This window comes from Bos javanicus, chromosome 17 (genome assembly GCF_032452875.1).
Source record: "Bos javanicus breed banteng chromosome 17, ARS-OSU_banteng_1.0, whole genome shotgun sequence".
NCBI lineage: Eukaryota > Metazoa > Chordata > Mammalia > Artiodactyla > Bovidae > Bos > Bos javanicus.
In genome coordinates this window covers 69947399-69963412 of record NC_083884.1, presented here as the reverse complement: position 1 = coordinate 69963412, position 16014 = coordinate 69947399, and the positions used below count along the sequence as shown (strand labels likewise).

The following is a 16014-nucleotide window of genomic DNA, read 5'->3' as shown; positions in this document are numbered from 1 at the left end:
GGCACCCTTCTCTGACAACCCAGCCTCCAGGTTCAGGCTGGTTCAGGGCCTCCAGGCTGCACATCTCAGCTCGGCTAGCCCAGGGTCAGAGCCGTGGATCTGCCTGTCTGCGAGGCCCCTCCAGGCCAGGGCCTGGGTCTTATGGACACAGCCAGCCTCCGGTGGCCAGGCCAGGGCCTGACACACAGTTAGCTCTTAATAAATGTTGAAAGACAGAGGAAAGGGTCCAGTGATTAGGATTCCACACTTCCATGGCAGGGGGTGGGTGCAAATCTTGGGACTAAGATCCTGCAGGCTGCATGCTCGAGAAAAAGGAAAATAGGGAGGAAAATGGGAAGGAAGAGAAGAAAGGAGGTAGGGAGAAGGTGAAAAAGAGGGAGAGAAAATAGGGCAGCGGGAAGAGAAGGAGCTATTTCAGCCTTGAGGGCCTACTCCACACCTGTCCTAACTGACCTGGTCCTTATCCCTGCGGAGGCTAACACCTTAGCCAAGGTACAGGAGTGCAGGGCTGGTTTCCTTAGCAGAGAACTCACATGACCCTGGGGGGGCCCAGTCAGGGGGCAACTTGAGGCAGGGAGTCTGAAGAGGGGGTGCCCCTCGGCAGCCACAGGCACCAGAGACCCATATAAGAACCGAAAAGGGAGAGGCGGCCCCTTCCAGCTTCCCTTGCCATCACTTCTTTCAGATCAGATCACATCAGTCGCTCAGTCGTGTCTGAGTCTTTGCGACCCCGTGAATCGCAGCACGCCAGGCCTCCCTGTCCATCACCAACTCCCGGAGTTCACTCAGACTCATGTCCATCGAGTCAGTGATGCCATCCAGCCATCTCATCCTCTGTCGTCCCCTTGTCCTCCTGCCCCCAATCCCTCCCAGCACCAGAGTCTTTTCCAATGAGTCAACTCTTCGCATGAGGTGGCCAAAGTACTGGAGTTTCAGCTTTAGCATCATTCCTTCCAAAGAAATCCCAGGGCTGATCTCCTTTAGAATGGACTGGTTGGTTCTCCTTGCAGTCCAAGGGACTCTCAAGGGTCTTCTCCAACACCACAGGTCAAAAGCATCCATTCTTCGGCGCTCAGCCTTCTTCACAGTCCAACTCTCACATCCATGCATGACCACAGGAAACACCATAGCCTTGACTAGACGAACCTTTGTTGGCAAAGTAATGTCTCTGCTTTTGAATATGCTATCTAGGTTGGTCATAAGTTTCCTTCCAAGGAATAAGCGTCTTTTAATTTCATGGCTGCCGTCACCATCTGCAGTGATTTTGGAGCCCAGAAAAATAAAGTCTGACACTGTTTCCACTGTTTCTCCATCTATTTCCCATGAAGTGATGGGACCGGATGCCATGATCTTTGTTTTCTGAATGTTGAGCTTTAAGCCAACTTTTTCACTCTCCACTTTCACCTTCATTAAGAGGCTTTTCAGTTCCTCTTCACTTTCTGCCATAAGGGTGGTGTCATCTGCATATCTGCGGTTATTGATATTTCTCCCGGCAATCTTGATTCCAGCTTGTGTTTCTTGCAGTCCAGCGTTTCTCATGATGTACTCTGCATATAGGTTAAATAAACAGGGTGACAATATACAGCCTTGACGTACTCCTTTTCCTATTTGGAACCAGTCTGTTGTGCCATGTCCAGTTCTAACTGTTGCTTCCTGACCTGCATACAAATTTCTCAAGAGGCAGATCAGGTGGTCTGGTATTCCCATCTCTTTCAGAATTTTCCACAGTTTATTGTGATCCACACAGGTAAAGGCTTTGGCATAGTCAATAAAGCAGAAATAGATGTTTTTCTGGAACTCTCTTGCTTTTTCCATGATCCAGCGGATGTTGGCAATTTGATCTCTGGTTCCTCTGCCTTTTCTAAAACCAGCTTGAACATCAGGAAGTTCACGGTTCACTTATTGCTGAAGCCTGGCTTGGAGAATTTTAAGCATTACTTTACTCGTGTGTGAGATGAGTGCAATTGTGGGGTAGTTTGAGCATTCTTTGGCATTGCCTTTCTTTGGGATTGGAATGAAAACTGACCTTTTCCAGTCTTGTGGCCACTGCTGAGTTTTCCATATTTGCTGGCATATTGAGTGCAGCACTTTCACAGCATCATCTTTCAGGATTTGGAATAGCTCAACTGGAATTCTATCACCTCCACTAGCTTTGTTCGTAGTGATGCTTTCTAAGGCCCACTTGACTTCACATTCCAGGATGTCTGGCTCTACGTGAGTAATCACACCACGGTGATTATCTGGGTCTGGTGATGATCTGGTGAAGATCTTTTTTGTACAGTTCTTCTGTGTATTCTTGCCATCTCTTCTTAATATCTTCTGCTTCTGTTAGGTCCATACCATTTCTGTCCCTTTATCAAGCCCATCTTTGCATGAAATGTTCCTTTGGTATCTCTGATTTTCTTGAAGAGATCTCTAGTCTTTCCCATTCTGTTGTTTTCCTCTATCTCTTTGCATTGATCGCTGAAGAAGGCTTTCTTATCTCTCCTTGCTATTCTTTGGACCTCTGCATTCAGATGTTTATATCTTTCCTTTTCGCCTTTGCTTTTCGCTTCTCTTCTTTTCACAGCTATTTGTAAGGCCTCCCCAGACAGCCATTTTGCTTTTTTGCATTTCTTTTCCATGGGGATGGTCTTGATCCCTGTCTCCTGTACAATGTCACGAACCTCAGTCCACAGCTCATCAGGCACTCTATCTATCAGATCTAGGCCCTTAAATCTATTTCTCACTTCCACTGTATACTCATAAGAGATTTGATTTAGGTCGTACCTGAATGGTTTAGTGGTTTTCCCCACTTTCTTCAATTTAAGTCTGAATTTGGCAAGAAGGAGTTCATGGTCTGAGCCACAGTCAGCTCCTGGTCTTGTTTTTGCTGAGTGGAGATAGAACTTCTCCATCTTTGGCTGCAAAGAATATAATCAATCTGATTTCGGTGTTGACCATCTGGTGATGTCCATGTATAGAGTCTTCTCTTGTGTTGTTGGAAGAGGGTGTTAGTTATGACCAGTGCATTTTCTTGGCAAAACTCTCTTAGTCTTTGCCCTGCTTCATTCCGTATTCCAAGGCCAAATTTGCCTGTTCCTCCAGGTGTTTCTTGACTTCCTACGTTTGCATTCCAGTCCCCTATAATGAAAAAGACATCTTTTTTGGGTGTTAGTTCTAAAAGGTCATGTAGGTCTTCATAGAACCGTTCAACTTCAGCTTCTTCAGCATTACTGGTTGGGGCATAGACTTGGATTACTGTGATACTGAATGGTTTGCCTTGGAAACGAACAGAGATCATTCTGTCGTTTTTGAGATTGCATCCAAGTACTGCATTTCAGATCCTTTTGTTGACCATGACGGCCACTCCATTTCTTCTGAGGGATTCCTGCCCGCAGTAGTAGATATAATGGTCATCTGAGTTAAATTCACCCATTCCAGTCCATTTCAGTTTGCTGATTCCTAGAATGTCGACATTCACTTTTGCCATCTCTTGTTTGACCACTTCCATTTTGCCCTGATTCATGGACCTGACATTCCAGGTTCCTATGCAATATTGCTGTTTACAGCATCGGACCTTGCTTCTATTACCAGTCACATCCACAGCTGGGTATTGTTTTTGCTTTGGCTCTGTCCCTTCATTCTTTCTGGAGTTATTTCTCCACTGATCTCCAGTAGCATATTGGGCACCTACTGACCTGGGGAGTTTCTCTTTCAGTATCCTATCATTTTGCCTTTTCATACTGTTCATGGGGCTCTCAAGGCAAGAATACTGAAGTGGTTTGCCATTCCCCTCTCCAGTGGACCACATTCTGTCAGTTCTCTCCACCATGACACGCCCACCTTGGGTCGCCCCACGGGCATGGCTTAGTTTCATTGAGTTAGACAAGGCCCTGGTCCTAGTGTGATTAGATTGACTAGTTTTCTGTGAGTATGGTTTCAGTGTGTCTGCCCTCTGATGCCCTCTTGCAACACCTACCATCTTACTTGGGTTTCTCTTACCTTGGGCGTGGGGTATCTCTTCACGGCTGCTCCAGCAAAGCGCAGCCAATGATCCTTACCTTGGACGAGGGGTATCTCCTCACCACCGCCCTTCCTGACCTTCAACGTAGGATAGCTCCTCTAGGCCTTTGGCAAGCTCTTATTGAGCACCTGCTGTGTACACTGTGGGAGTGCTTGTCTTAGACAAGTACCTAAGGCATCAGGTCCCGTGCACACACGAGCCCCCCGTGTCCTGGTTTTGGGCTCTGGCTTTCTTGTCCGGAGCTGGGGCAGCTGACTAGCCAGGAGTCCGCTGTCACCCCTCACCCGAGGCCAGGTGTGACCCAGCTCCAGGCGACACATCCACCTGCTGGATCTGGGCCTGGGAAGTTCTCTCCTCTCCCCTGAAGCCTCGTGCCCTCAAGGCTGTGATGAGTCACGGGCAGTTGCTCCAGACACATGGGGCGGCCACTGGAGCCTGGGACACACAGTGAGGTTCCAGGCCTCTGTCGGGGGTGAGTGGTGGCCTTCCTGGCTCAAGGAGGCTCCTGCTGGGAACACAGGAGCTGGGGGTGGGGGCCCAGAGGCAGGGTGGAGAGCAGCCCCTGGGTGTGTAACGACAGGCGGTGTCACCTTTCAACATGCTGTGGGGCAAGTTTCGCTGCCCTTGTTTCACAGAGGAGGATGTGAATCCAGGCCAGTCAAGGGTCAGTGCCCTAGGCACCTGGCAAGGAATGACCTCGGCCAGGAAGAGAGGACAGGCCTGGCAGGAAGGGGTGGGGCCAGCAGCTCAGTAGAAGACAGGAGAGCCTGCAGGGAGACACACAGTGGGGCCTGCACTCGGGACCAGGGAGCCGGACCCCACACCGCCGTGGGCAGCATGAGTGGGCAGGTGGGTGACCTGAGCCCCTCGCAGGAGAGGGCGCTGGCCCAGGTGAGTGTGGCAGGGGGTGGGGGAGGGGAGAGTCCTACACGGGCCTCAGTTTCTCCTAATGCCCCAGGGGCCCCTGATTCCCTCTGAGCTCTGTACCCCCAGGTCTCTTCCCAACTCTGAGGGTCTTGGAGACCAGTGTCTACACCAGCGCTATCCGATAGAAACATAACGTGAACCACAACTGCAGGCCATCTTTGTCACTTCAAAGTGTCTAACAGCCACATTACAAAAGGGAAAAGAAACAAGTGACATCAATTTTGATAATATATTTTGCTCATTTACTTTTGGCCGGATCGTAGGGTCTTAGTTGCCGGACCAGGAACTGGGCCTCGGCGGTGAAAGCCATGTCCCAACCACTGCACTGCAGGGGAATTCCCTGTAATATATTTAACCCGATAGAGCCAAGTTGTTATCGTTGCAACAACGATATGTAATCAATATGTAATCAATTGCCACAACCTGTAATCAGTATAAAAAGGGTCGCTGAGATGTTTTTGGTACTGTCTTCAGAATCCTGCGTGTATCTCAGACTCACGGCAGATCTTGATTTAGACTGGCCATGTCTCAGACATTAGTGGCCACTCTATAGGGCCCCACAGGTGAGCGCTGCTGGGGTGGCAGGTCCCAGCCTTAGCTATGATTTGGGGGACGCAGGAGCGGGCACGCGTCCTTTCTAGCTCGTTGGGGTCTTTCCCTCGGGCTTGAACACGGCAAGTGAGGGCTCCAGGCACAGTCGCTCACCTCAGTAGCATGGAGGGAGGCCCTGAATCCTGCCGTTGAAGAATTCTACATCTGAAAGAGGGCAGATTCCAGCTAGGCTGGGAGAATACGTCCTCTTACAAGACAACTGGGGTCAAGGATTAGGTCCAGGGGCCTCTCTGGCTGTCCTGTGGTTGGGACTCGTCGCTTTCACTGCCAAGGGCCCCGGTTAGATCCCTGGTCCAGGAACGAGGGTCCCACAAGCCCCGTGGCTCAGCCAAAACAAACAAACAGAATTAGGTCCAGATCTTGGCAGAGCAGGTCACGTGAGCCTCAGATTCCTCCCTTGGGCGGGGGGATGGGTGTACTAGCGGTATGATTAGCTCAGGGCCAAACACTCTCTTGTGCTTCTTTCTTTCTTTAAATATATGTTAAACAAAATTCTTTCTTTGGCTGCACGGGTTCTTAGTTGTGGCATGCTCGGTCTTTGTTGCAGCCTGTGAGATCTCCTTCTCTGACCAGGGATCAAACCCAGGTCCCCTGCGCTGGGAGCTTGGAGTCTTAGCCACTGGACCACGAGGGAAACCCGTTCCTTGTGTTTCTGAGGACAGAGGTTATCAGCTCATTTGGGGCTGGGGGGCCCAGAGCTAGTTCTTTGACCCTCCTATTTGGAGTCGAAGGAGACTGAAATGCAGGAAGAGGAGAATGACTCAGGCCAGACGGCACTGGGACTGCTGAGTCCTGGTCCAGATCCATGAGTCCCCAGAGCTGGCTCAGAGTCAGTGACATTCACACAGAAGTGGCACCCTCAGCCCCTGGAGAGGGCTGGGGCCCAGCTAAACTGCCCCATCGCCTCCGGGGGCCTGTCTGCAGAGGGTCTTCTCAGGCTGGGTGGAGTCACCCCTCATTCAGGCCTGGATGATGGGGTGTGGATCAAACACACCATTTGCCTCTTGCTGTGTGACGCTGGGCAAATTACTCCACCTCTCTGGGCCTAGATTCCATGTCACCTACCCTCCCACCTGAATTGACCTGGGGGCTCCCTGAGGGTGGAGAGCTAGGCCCTTAGGAGGACCCACCCTGCCCCCTTGGGTGTCAGGGAAGAGTCAGCCCTATAAATCTCATTTATTCCACATTTCAGGGACTTCCCTGGCAGGTGCAGAGGTTGGGACTCTGCAATCTCACTACTGAGGGCCTGGGCTCAATCCCTGGTTGGGAACTACAATCTCATGAGCCTCATGGTGCAGCCAAAATAAAAAAGGAAAAGAAAAAAAAAATCTGCATCTCATCTTCTCTTTGGGCAACTGGTTCATCATCATTGTCCCATTTCCCAAAGGAAGGAAGGGAACTGTCGTGACTTGGTCCAGGCCTCGGCTCCCCCAGCACAGGTGGGCCCCCTTTACTCAGACACCCCGTTTCCCGCGGGCTCTGCAGGCCTGTGGCACCGGCCTGTCCCCTGCGGCCGTGGGGTACCGTGCGGCCCTGCCCACCCGGGTCTCTCCCCGCTCTGCCCTCAGTTCCGGGAGAACGTGCAGGATATCCTGGCCGTCCTGCCCAGCACCGACGACTACTTCCTGCTCCGCTGGCTCCGAGGTGAGCATGGACAGTAACATGAGATGAAAGTCAAGGGCATACGAGGTCTCTCGTGTTGTGTCACAAGTTGCTGCAAATCACAGGCACTGGAAGCAACCGCAAATATGTATTATCTGTGTACACAGTTTCTGTGTACAATTTTAGTTTCTAACTGAGTAAGTATCAACAGGTATAACCTAAAAAACAAAACTTCATTGGCATCCTCAATGATGTGTGAGAGTGGAAGAGGCTCTTGATTTACATAATTCCTGGCTCTGTGATTCCACCAGATGCAGAGGGTCTGGTCTCTTCAGGGTTTTAGAGCATTAGGGAAAGATCCCTGGGCACAACATGGTCCCCAGGGCCCTGACGGTGGCCATGGATGTGGCAGGGACTCCACGTGCTATTTCTCTGGACCTTCTCTTCCTAGCTTCCTCTTGGGTAGTGCCTTCTTTCTCTACTGCCACCACCAAGGCCCACCCAGGGGCACACCCACTGCTATCAGCCCAGGGAATCAGGGAGGCAGGAGGTAAGGGGGCCGGGGGGCCCTCCCAGCCCCCGGGTAGCCACAGCCCGACCCTTCCAAGGCAGCTCCCAGCACTGGGCACCCAGAGCCTTCTTCCCTGAGCTCTTTGACTCTTCCAAGCACCTCTGAGTGGACAGTACCCCAGAGGCCAATAACCCACCGAGGGGCACAAGCTAGGATCACTGCCCCCAGGAGTCCACAACCACCACCCTATCTCCTCCTTGCAGCTCGGAGCTTTGACCTGAAGAAATCAGAGGCCATGCTGCAGAAGGTGAGGGCAACACCTGCCCGGCCCCGTTTCCTGCCCTTTGTGGCAGCTTAGCTCCCGGGCCAGGGATTGAACGCGGGCCTTCAGCCATGAAAGCCTGGACTCCTAACCACTGGACTGCCAGGAATTCCCTGTCTTTTCTTCTTTCCATCCTTCTTCCTTCCTTCTTTCTTTCCCTCTTCCCTTCCTTCCTTACTTTCTTGCAACGCCCATTTATTGCACCTCAAAGTGGAGCCTCGCTGCTTCTCGCACTGGGGAGAGTGCAGTGGTGGAAAGAGAGAGGAAAGAAACCAGATCAATAAATAGACAAGGCAATTTCTGAGAGTGGAAATTGCAGCCAAGACAGTAAGGCAGAAAGAAGTGAGGGAGGGCAGGAAGGCCTTCCTTGCCGAAGGGCGATGTGTTGGCCTCGGCACGAATGCCCAAAAGGAGGCAGCCGTGTAATGACTGGAGACAGGGCAGAGCCGTGCAAAGGCCCTGAGGTGCGGGCAAGCTGGAGTAACCCAGGCGCACAGGAGGTTGTGCCCTAGAGAGAAAGGGGAGAGATACAGCTGAGTGGGTGGCCCAGGCCCATCCCCGGGGACCCAGCAGGCCACCTAGGGAGTCTAGGCTTTTGACTAAGGGTGACTGGCAGCTGGGGTTAGGGTTAGTCTGACCCTGCTTGTGGGGCTCCCTGGAAAGCCACGTGGAGACAGGAGCCTGGGGACCAGGAGGGATGACTCAGGGAGAGGCAGCTACGGATGCGGGCTTCACGTGGTCCTTTCTGAGTGTTTCTGTCCTCATCTGTGTCAGACCCCATCTCCTCCGTCCCCCTTGCATCCCCACCCTCAGTTCTGGGTCCATGGAGCCCGGGATGCCCTGGCGGGCCCTCAGTGGTTTCCGGCAGCAGGGCCTGGCCTGGCATCCCTGGGTCCCCGCAGACCCTTTGGCTCAGGAGGGGTCTTCAGCTGCGCCCCACCCTCCCTTGTCTCTAGCACATGAAGTTCCGGAAGCAACAAGATCTGGACAACATCCTCGCGTGGCAGCCCTCAGAGGTGAGCCCCCAGCGCCCTGCCCGCCCCAGACCCCGGCTCTCCATCAAACCGGCCCCCACCGCCCAGCCCTGCTCTCTTGTGCATCCATCCAGGTGGTCAGGCTGTACGAGCCCAGTGGCTTCTGCGGCCATGACAGGGAGGGTAGCCCCGTCTGGTACCACATCATCAGGGGCCTGGATCTCAAGGGCCTCCTCCTCTCCGTCTCCAAACAAGAGCTGCTCAGATTCAACTTCTGGAGCCTGGAGCTGCTCCTGCGAGACTGTGAGCAGCAGAGCCAGAAGGTGGGGGTCCCAGGGCCCCCCATCCCCCTGGGCCGCCGAAATCTGGCCCCCTCCAAGACAGCCCCCAGCACTGGGCACCTGCCTCCCTGAGCTCCTCGGCTCCTCCCAGCACCTCCGAGTAGACACGGTTCGGGTGACCTGCCTTCCCAGGGGCAGACGATGGGAGGGTGCCCCTGAGGACGGCCCTGTCTCCCTGCACTTGGCTTCCCGGCATGAAACCTCCACGCCAGGATGAGCCAGGCCCAGCCCTACTTCCTGTGGGCTGTGAGGGGCACAGACCCTCCTGGGGTCTCACCTCTCAGCATTCCTTTGCAGTTGGGGAAGAAAGTGGAGAAAATCTCGACTGTTTTTGATTTCGAGGGGCTGAGCCTGAGACATCTGTGGAAGCCAGGAGTGGAGCTCGTCCAGGAGGTGAGGGAGCCCTACCCAGGGGGCTGGGTGTCCCCTCGCCTGGGTCTCTGCCCCTCGCTTGCTGGTGTGGGCTGTGTGTGGGGAGGTTCTCTGACTCCACCCACAGTTTTGCGGCTCTTTTTTTTTCTTTTTTAATATTTATGTATTTATTTATTTTGGCTGTCAGATCTTTGTGGAGCACAGACTTCTCTCTGGTTGAGGCTTGTGGGATCTTAGTTCCTTGACCAGGGATCCAACCCACGCTCCCTCCAGTGGAGGGTGGATTCCTGACCCACTGGACCATCACGGAAGACCCTGCAGGGATCCTTTCAAACCCGAAGTCTCTTAGGGCTGTGCCAAGCCACAGCCATCACCTCAGCATCACCACCGCACGTCCGGGAGGTCACAACAGCAGGGCTTGGTCCCCAGGCTGGTCAGGGTCCCCGTGGGTATCCCTTCCCCTCTTATACTCCCTCCCCGCTCACCCTCTCTTAACTGGGAGGGGGCTGGGAGCAAGTCATCTTCAGGGGTCCTGAGGAAGGAAGGGAGACCCTGATAAGGTCTGCCTCCGCCGGGGCAGCTAGCCTGCCTTTTCTTTCTGCTCAATCCAGGATAGCAGAGAACCTAAAAATTTTAACATTTCAAGAACCACCACGAGCGACTTCCCGGGCGGTCCAGTGGTTAAGGTTCCACGCTTCCAGTGCAAGGAGCACAGGTTCAATCCCTGGTTGGGAAACTAATCCCATAAACTGTGCGCCGAGGTCCAGAAAAAAAAAGAACCACCATGAAAACATAATAAATTGAGAACACCAGACTCAAAAGGCCACGTATATTCCCTTGATGTGAAATATCCAGATTAGGTAAATCCATAAGAGACAGAAAGCACGCTGGTAGTCAACCAGGGCTGCAGGGAGTGGGGAAGGGTGACTGCTATGGTTCGGGGTTCCTTCCGGCGTGGTGAGAATATTCTGCAACTAGACGGTGCTGATGGTTACACAGCCTGGTGAGTACACTGAGCCACTGAACTCTACACTGTGAAAGGGTGACATTTATGGGATGTAAATTACATTCCAATTACAAAAAAAAATAGCCGTGCCTTGCCACTTTGAATGTTTCTTATCCTGGAAGCATTTTGTTCCCAAAGCCACATAGAGGGGATCCTTCCAGGGACCTGACTGAGGGGGATTTTTTTGGTCTGCAGGAGGTGGGGTCATCCCCTGGAAATCTGTCAAGAATTTGCACTCATGGCTTCGGGGGGCGTGTCTGAGACGGGGACCCAACAAACCGGACAGGGGGAGTTCCTCTTGTCTGGGAGGCTTTTGGGGTGTCTGGAGAGGCCTCAGGGGCCTTAAGGGGGCGGCATTTAGGCACCTGCATCTTGTGCATTGACCTGAGTTTGACCCTACAGTTTTTCTCAGCACTTGAGGCAAACTACCCTGAGATTTTGAAGAATTTAATTGTTGTGAAAGGTGAGTGAAGCAGTTCCGCATATGCATAAGTGGGGCTGGGGGCCGGTGCAGGGGACAGGGAGGCAACGAGGCAGGGAAAGGAGACCCCAGGAAACCCTGAAACGGTGCCTGTCTCAGCCCCCAAGCTCTTCCCGGTGGCCTTCAACCTGATCAAGCCATACATCACTGAGGAGACGCGCAGGAAGGTGCTGATCCTTGGAGGTGAGTGGGCAGCTCCTCTGCAGCTCCAGAACCTGGTCTGAGGGTGGCTCCTCCGCAGACCTGAGGGTTCCCGAACCCAAGGGCACCAGGCTCGGGAACACAGCTGCTCTGGGGGACCCACTCCCTTAGGCAGCAACTGTTGAGGCCAATGTGTCCACCTGCCAGAGGGCTGAGGGGCCAGGAGGGCTCTGAGAGACCCCAGAGGCAGCCTATGTGAGGGCCCCCAATTCTGGATTGAGAGATGTGAATTTGAGGGATGACTTTGTCTGTTATGAGCTGCAGGTGGGCTGAGTCACCAGCTCTGTCTGGGTCTCAGGTTCCTCAGGCTTCCCTGTAAAATGGGGAGCATAAGAGGCAGGTTTTTCAAATCACACATGTGCTCAGCTGCTCAGTCGTGTCCAACTCTTTGCGACTCCCTGCACTATAACCTGTCAGGCTCCTCTGTCCATGGGATTCCCCAGGCAAGAATACTGGAGTGGCGTGCCATTTCCTTCTCCAGGAGATCTTCTGGACCGAGGGATTGAACCCCCGCCTCCTGCATTGGCAGGCGGATTCTTTACAACTCACCTGTGAGTTGTTCTTTACAACACCACCTGTGAGCTGCAAGTGGGCTGAGTCACCGGCTCTGAGTCTCAGATTCCTCAGTTTCCCCCCATAAAATGGGGAGAAAAAGACGCAGGTTTTCCAAATGACATACCTGATAAAATTTGGAAATTTAGAAAAATATAGAAATATATCAAGAAGAAAGAGTAAATCCTGTCTCTCAAGGAACTATTATTAACATGTACTATCTTTTCAAAGAAATTCATTAAAAAAAAATGGGTTCATACCACGTTATACTCTTTTAGAACCTACCTTTTTCACATACCATGTGATAAAGTTTATTTTGGTAAAGTCCAAAATTTAGGTTTTTTTTTTTTGTTTTTTTTTTTACCATTAGGGAAGAGTGAGGTGTGAAGATGCTTATAGATGAATCTTTGTACACATCTTAATTTTTTTCCATAAAATAATAGCCTAGAAATGAAGAGTTCTTTTCCCTTAAAGAGAATGCACGGGAAGTCTGTCTCATTTCTGTGTCCACACTGCCCCAGGGCATGCTGGGAGTTCGCCTCTGCCTCCTCCCACTTTGCTCCCATAATGCTCTCACTCCTTTGTGGACCTACCTTGGCTTGTCAGAGCAGTGTTGGGGGAGGAGGGCTGATACACCCTCCCCCCAGTTCTGAGAGTGCTGGAGCTGCAGGAGCTGAGGGCAGGGACTGACTGGAAGGCTGAGTTCAGTCTCTGAGGGAAAGGGAAGCCCAGGGTAGACAAGCCCCTGCTCAGCCTCACGCTCCAGGAGACACTGATCTGAGTCCCTGCAAAGATGGTGGTCCAGTGGTTAGACCCAGCGCTTTTATTGCCGAGGTCCCGGGTTCGATCCCTGGTCAGGGAAGTATGATGCCACAAACTACGTGGCATGGCCAAAATAAAAAAAAAAAAAAAGATGCCTCATGGGCCAACACCTGGATGGATAGGGGTGGGTACCAGGGCTGAAGGGGCAGGAACTGGTCACACAGACACTGTGGACCTAGATCTTCTTGGCTTCTGTCCTGGAGGCGCTGAGAGTATGTGGGAGGTAGGGGGAGGCTGTCATATGGACAGGACGGCCCTGGACTTGGCCCCACTTCCCTCTGTTGAACCCCCGACCCCCCCCACAGAGCCCCACTTTTGTTCCCACAGCCAACTGGAAGCAAGAGCTGCTGAAATTCATCAGCCCCGACCAGCTGCCCATGGAGTTCGGGGGGACCATGACCGACCCCGATGGCAACCCCAAGTGCCTGACCAAGGTCCGGTGCCCAGAGGACGGGGAGGGAGGGGAGATGGCCGTGGTGCGGTGCCCGCTCACCACCCTCGCCTGCAGATCAACTACGGGGGCGACGTGCCCCAGCATTACTTCCTGCGCAACCACGTGAGGGTGCAGTACGACCACCAGGCGACCGTGGGCCGGGGCTCCTCCCTGCAGGTGGACAACGAGATCCTGTTCCCGGGCTGCGTGCTCAGGTGGGCACGGCGCCCCCCACACACACCTGGTGTGGTCGGGAGGGGCCCGGAGCCCAGGCAGGTGGCGGTCAGTGGGGCCCTGTCCCCTGCAGGTGGCAGTTTGCGTCGGACGGAGGGGACATAGGCTTCGGGGTTTTCCTGAAGACCAAGATGGGGGAGCGGCAGCGGGCCGCGGAGATGACGGAGGTGCTGGCCAGCCAGCGCTACAACGCCCACATGGTGCCCGAGGACGGGAGCCTCACCTGCACGGAAGCCGGCGTCTGTGAGTGTTGCCAGGGATGGCTCCTCCTGGACCTGGGCGTGGGGGGCAGGTGCACTGCGTGCATCAGGTCCCACCAGGCAGGGGCCCTGGCTCCGGGCTCTCGGGTGTGGCAGTGGCACCCAGGTCTAGTACCTGCACAGGAGGGCGAGGTCCCAGGTGGGCGTCCTCTCTGAATGTCTGTCCCGCCGACGCAGACGTCCTGAGGTTTGACAACACCTACAGCCTGATCCACCCCAAGCACATCAGCTACACCGTGGAGGTGCTGCTCCCGGACCAAACCTCCCTGGAGAAGATAGAGAAATTCTAGACAAGCCTCGCGGCTCCCTCACCCTCCTCTGTGGCCTCTAGGTCCGCAGTGAGCTCACAGCCTTCCCTAGCCAGACTGCCCTCCAAGCTCCCCAGGAACGGGGATCCTACCGAGCTGGCCCCAGCCCATCTGTCACAGTGGGTCTGCATCTTTGGAACTGCGGGACTGTGGCAGCCAGCAAAGCAACAGAAACTCTCCAGCCGTGTGATTCAAGCTCAGAGAAAACTCGCGGCCCCTTTTCTACCAACCGATACTGAGTTGGGAGTTCCGTTCTGAAATACATCGTGTTAAAACAAAAAAATGTGCAGGGCTTCCCTGATGGCTCAGTGGTAAAGAATCTGCTTGCCAAAGAGGGAGACACAGGTTTGATCCCAGACCCGGGAAGCTCCCACATGCCGCAGAGCAGCTGAATCCGTGCACCGCAGCTGCGGAGCGTGCGCTCTGGAGTTCAGGGGCCGCAACTACTGAAGCGTGAGCCCCGAGAGCCAGTGCTCCGCAAGAGAGCCCACCACAACCGGAGCCTAAGCACCGCAACCAGGGAGTGGCCTTCCGCTCGCTGCGACTGGAGGATAGCCCACGCACAGCAGTGAAGACCCAGCACAGCCAAAAGTAAATAAATAAATACTGTAAAAAAGAAAGAAAATGTGAAGTATAATATGACCGACAGAACTGGAAACAATTGCCATTTAAAAGATAATGCATTACTCATAGTTCCCAAGAGGAGAGGGCATGGATGCCACAGGGGATCACCCGGAGAAACGGTGGGTGGGCGTGGGTGGGAGGGGGGTGGTCATGAGGTGGAAGGAGGGGGAGGACCTGCGGGCAAAAGCCTTTGTTACGATTTCCCCGGAAGGAATGGGTGAGGCGGGGTCAGCAGGCCTAGAACTGGCTATTTTGGGTGATTTCCTCAGGCTCTGGGGTCAAGGGGTTGTCCCATTTGTCTGGAACCTGGTTCTGGGTACCAGTTGCCCTGAGTTTGAGCCTGATGCAGGAGGAGGCTGGAGTGTGGGCTCCGTATTTGAAAAGCACACTCGTGGGCAAGACTCTCTCTTGTTGTTCAGTCGCTCAGTCGTGGCCAACTCTTTGCGACCGCACGGACTGCAGCACGTCAGGCTTCCCTGTCCTTCACTATCCCTCGGAGCTTGCTCAGACTCAGGTTCAACAAGTCAATGATGCCATCCAACTGTCTCATCCTCTATCGCCCCCTTCCCTTCCTGCCCTCAGTCTTTCCCAGCATCAAGGTCTTTGACTCTCTCTCTAGGAACTGGCTATCCCTGGGAGGGGTGGTCCCTCCAGGGTCAACAAAGCCCCAGGTGTCAAAGCATCAGAACACAGAAAATAGGAGACGTGATTAATACACTTGCCTAGCAAGCAGCTGTGCCGCTGCCCCTCTGAATGCACATTCCTTCCCCATCGAGAAAGAAGTCTTGGCTCACAGGCTCCCCTTCCTAGTGTGAGGGTATCTAAGAATTGGTTCACCTGCTCAGCCTCCATCCTCTCAGGGACTCCCCTGGTGGTCCAGTGGCTAAGACTCCAACTCCGAATGCAGGGTGCCTGGGTTCGATCCCTGGTCAGGGAACTAGATCCCTCATGCTGCAGCTGATGTCCCTGAGTCACAACCAAGACCTGATGCAGTTAAAAAAATAATAAATAAAAAAGAAAGAAATTGCATTTTCTTTCAACAGAGTTGAGTTCAGTTTATGCCAGTCTCTCTTCCCTATTTCGATAGCTAATGCTTAATAAAATCCATCTTTACCTCTTTAACTAGCGTTTGACTTTGTTCATCTTTGACACTACCCAGCCAGACACGGTTGGTACAGGAAGTGTCCACCCTTGTGGAAAGCTCTACTGAGCAGTGTGTACATCGTGGGGTGTACAAGGTGGCCTTCTGAGGAGAGGAACACCAGAGACAAACTGAGCCTTCATCTCAGAAGTCATCCTCCAGAGAGCCCCACCAGTGAGGCAGGGTAGAGAGAAATCGGACCAATGATCAATAAAAATGGGAAAGCATAGAAAGATATTTGAGAAGAAGGAAAGGGCCATTCTAAGTTGTAAACGAACAAACCAT

At 53.3% G+C, this 16014-nt stretch overlaps 1 protein-coding gene across 1 annotated transcript; it reads left to right on the top strand.

The window, feature by feature from the left end:
* Positions 1-4481: 4481 nt before the first annotated feature.
* On the top strand, positions 4482-14705 carry LOC133229084 (putative SEC14-like protein 6). Its single transcript, XM_061385360.1, has 12 exons — positions 4482-4897; positions 7114-7189; positions 7922-7965; positions 8937-8996; positions 9089-9277; positions 9593-9688; positions 11076-11136; positions 11254-11337; positions 13057-13163; positions 13238-13377; positions 13470-13639; positions 13834-14705. The coding sequence occupies exons 1-12, from the start codon at positions 4844-4846 to the stop codon at positions 13944-13946; spliced, it is 1194 nt and encodes a 397-aa protein (XP_061241344.1). The 5' UTR covers positions 4482-4843; the 3' UTR covers positions 13947-14705.
* The last annotated feature ends 1309 nt before the right edge of the window (positions 14706-16014 follow it).

Excerpts from the sequence above, each read along its gene's own strand:
- LOC133229084 (XM_061385360.1), top strand. The coding sequence starts at position 4,844 with ATGAGTGGGCAGGTGGGTGACCTGAGCCCCTCGCAGGAGAGGGCGCTG. Across the intron at positions 7,190-7,921 it reads CCTGCTCCGCTGGCTCCGAG|CTCGGAGCTTTGACCTGAAG; the intron begins GTGAGCATGGAC and ends TCCTCCTTGCAG. Across the intron at positions 9,278-9,592 it reads GTGAGCAGCAGAGCCAGAAG|TTGGGGAAGAAAGTGGAGAA; the intron begins GTGGGGGTCCCA and ends ATTCCTTTGCAG.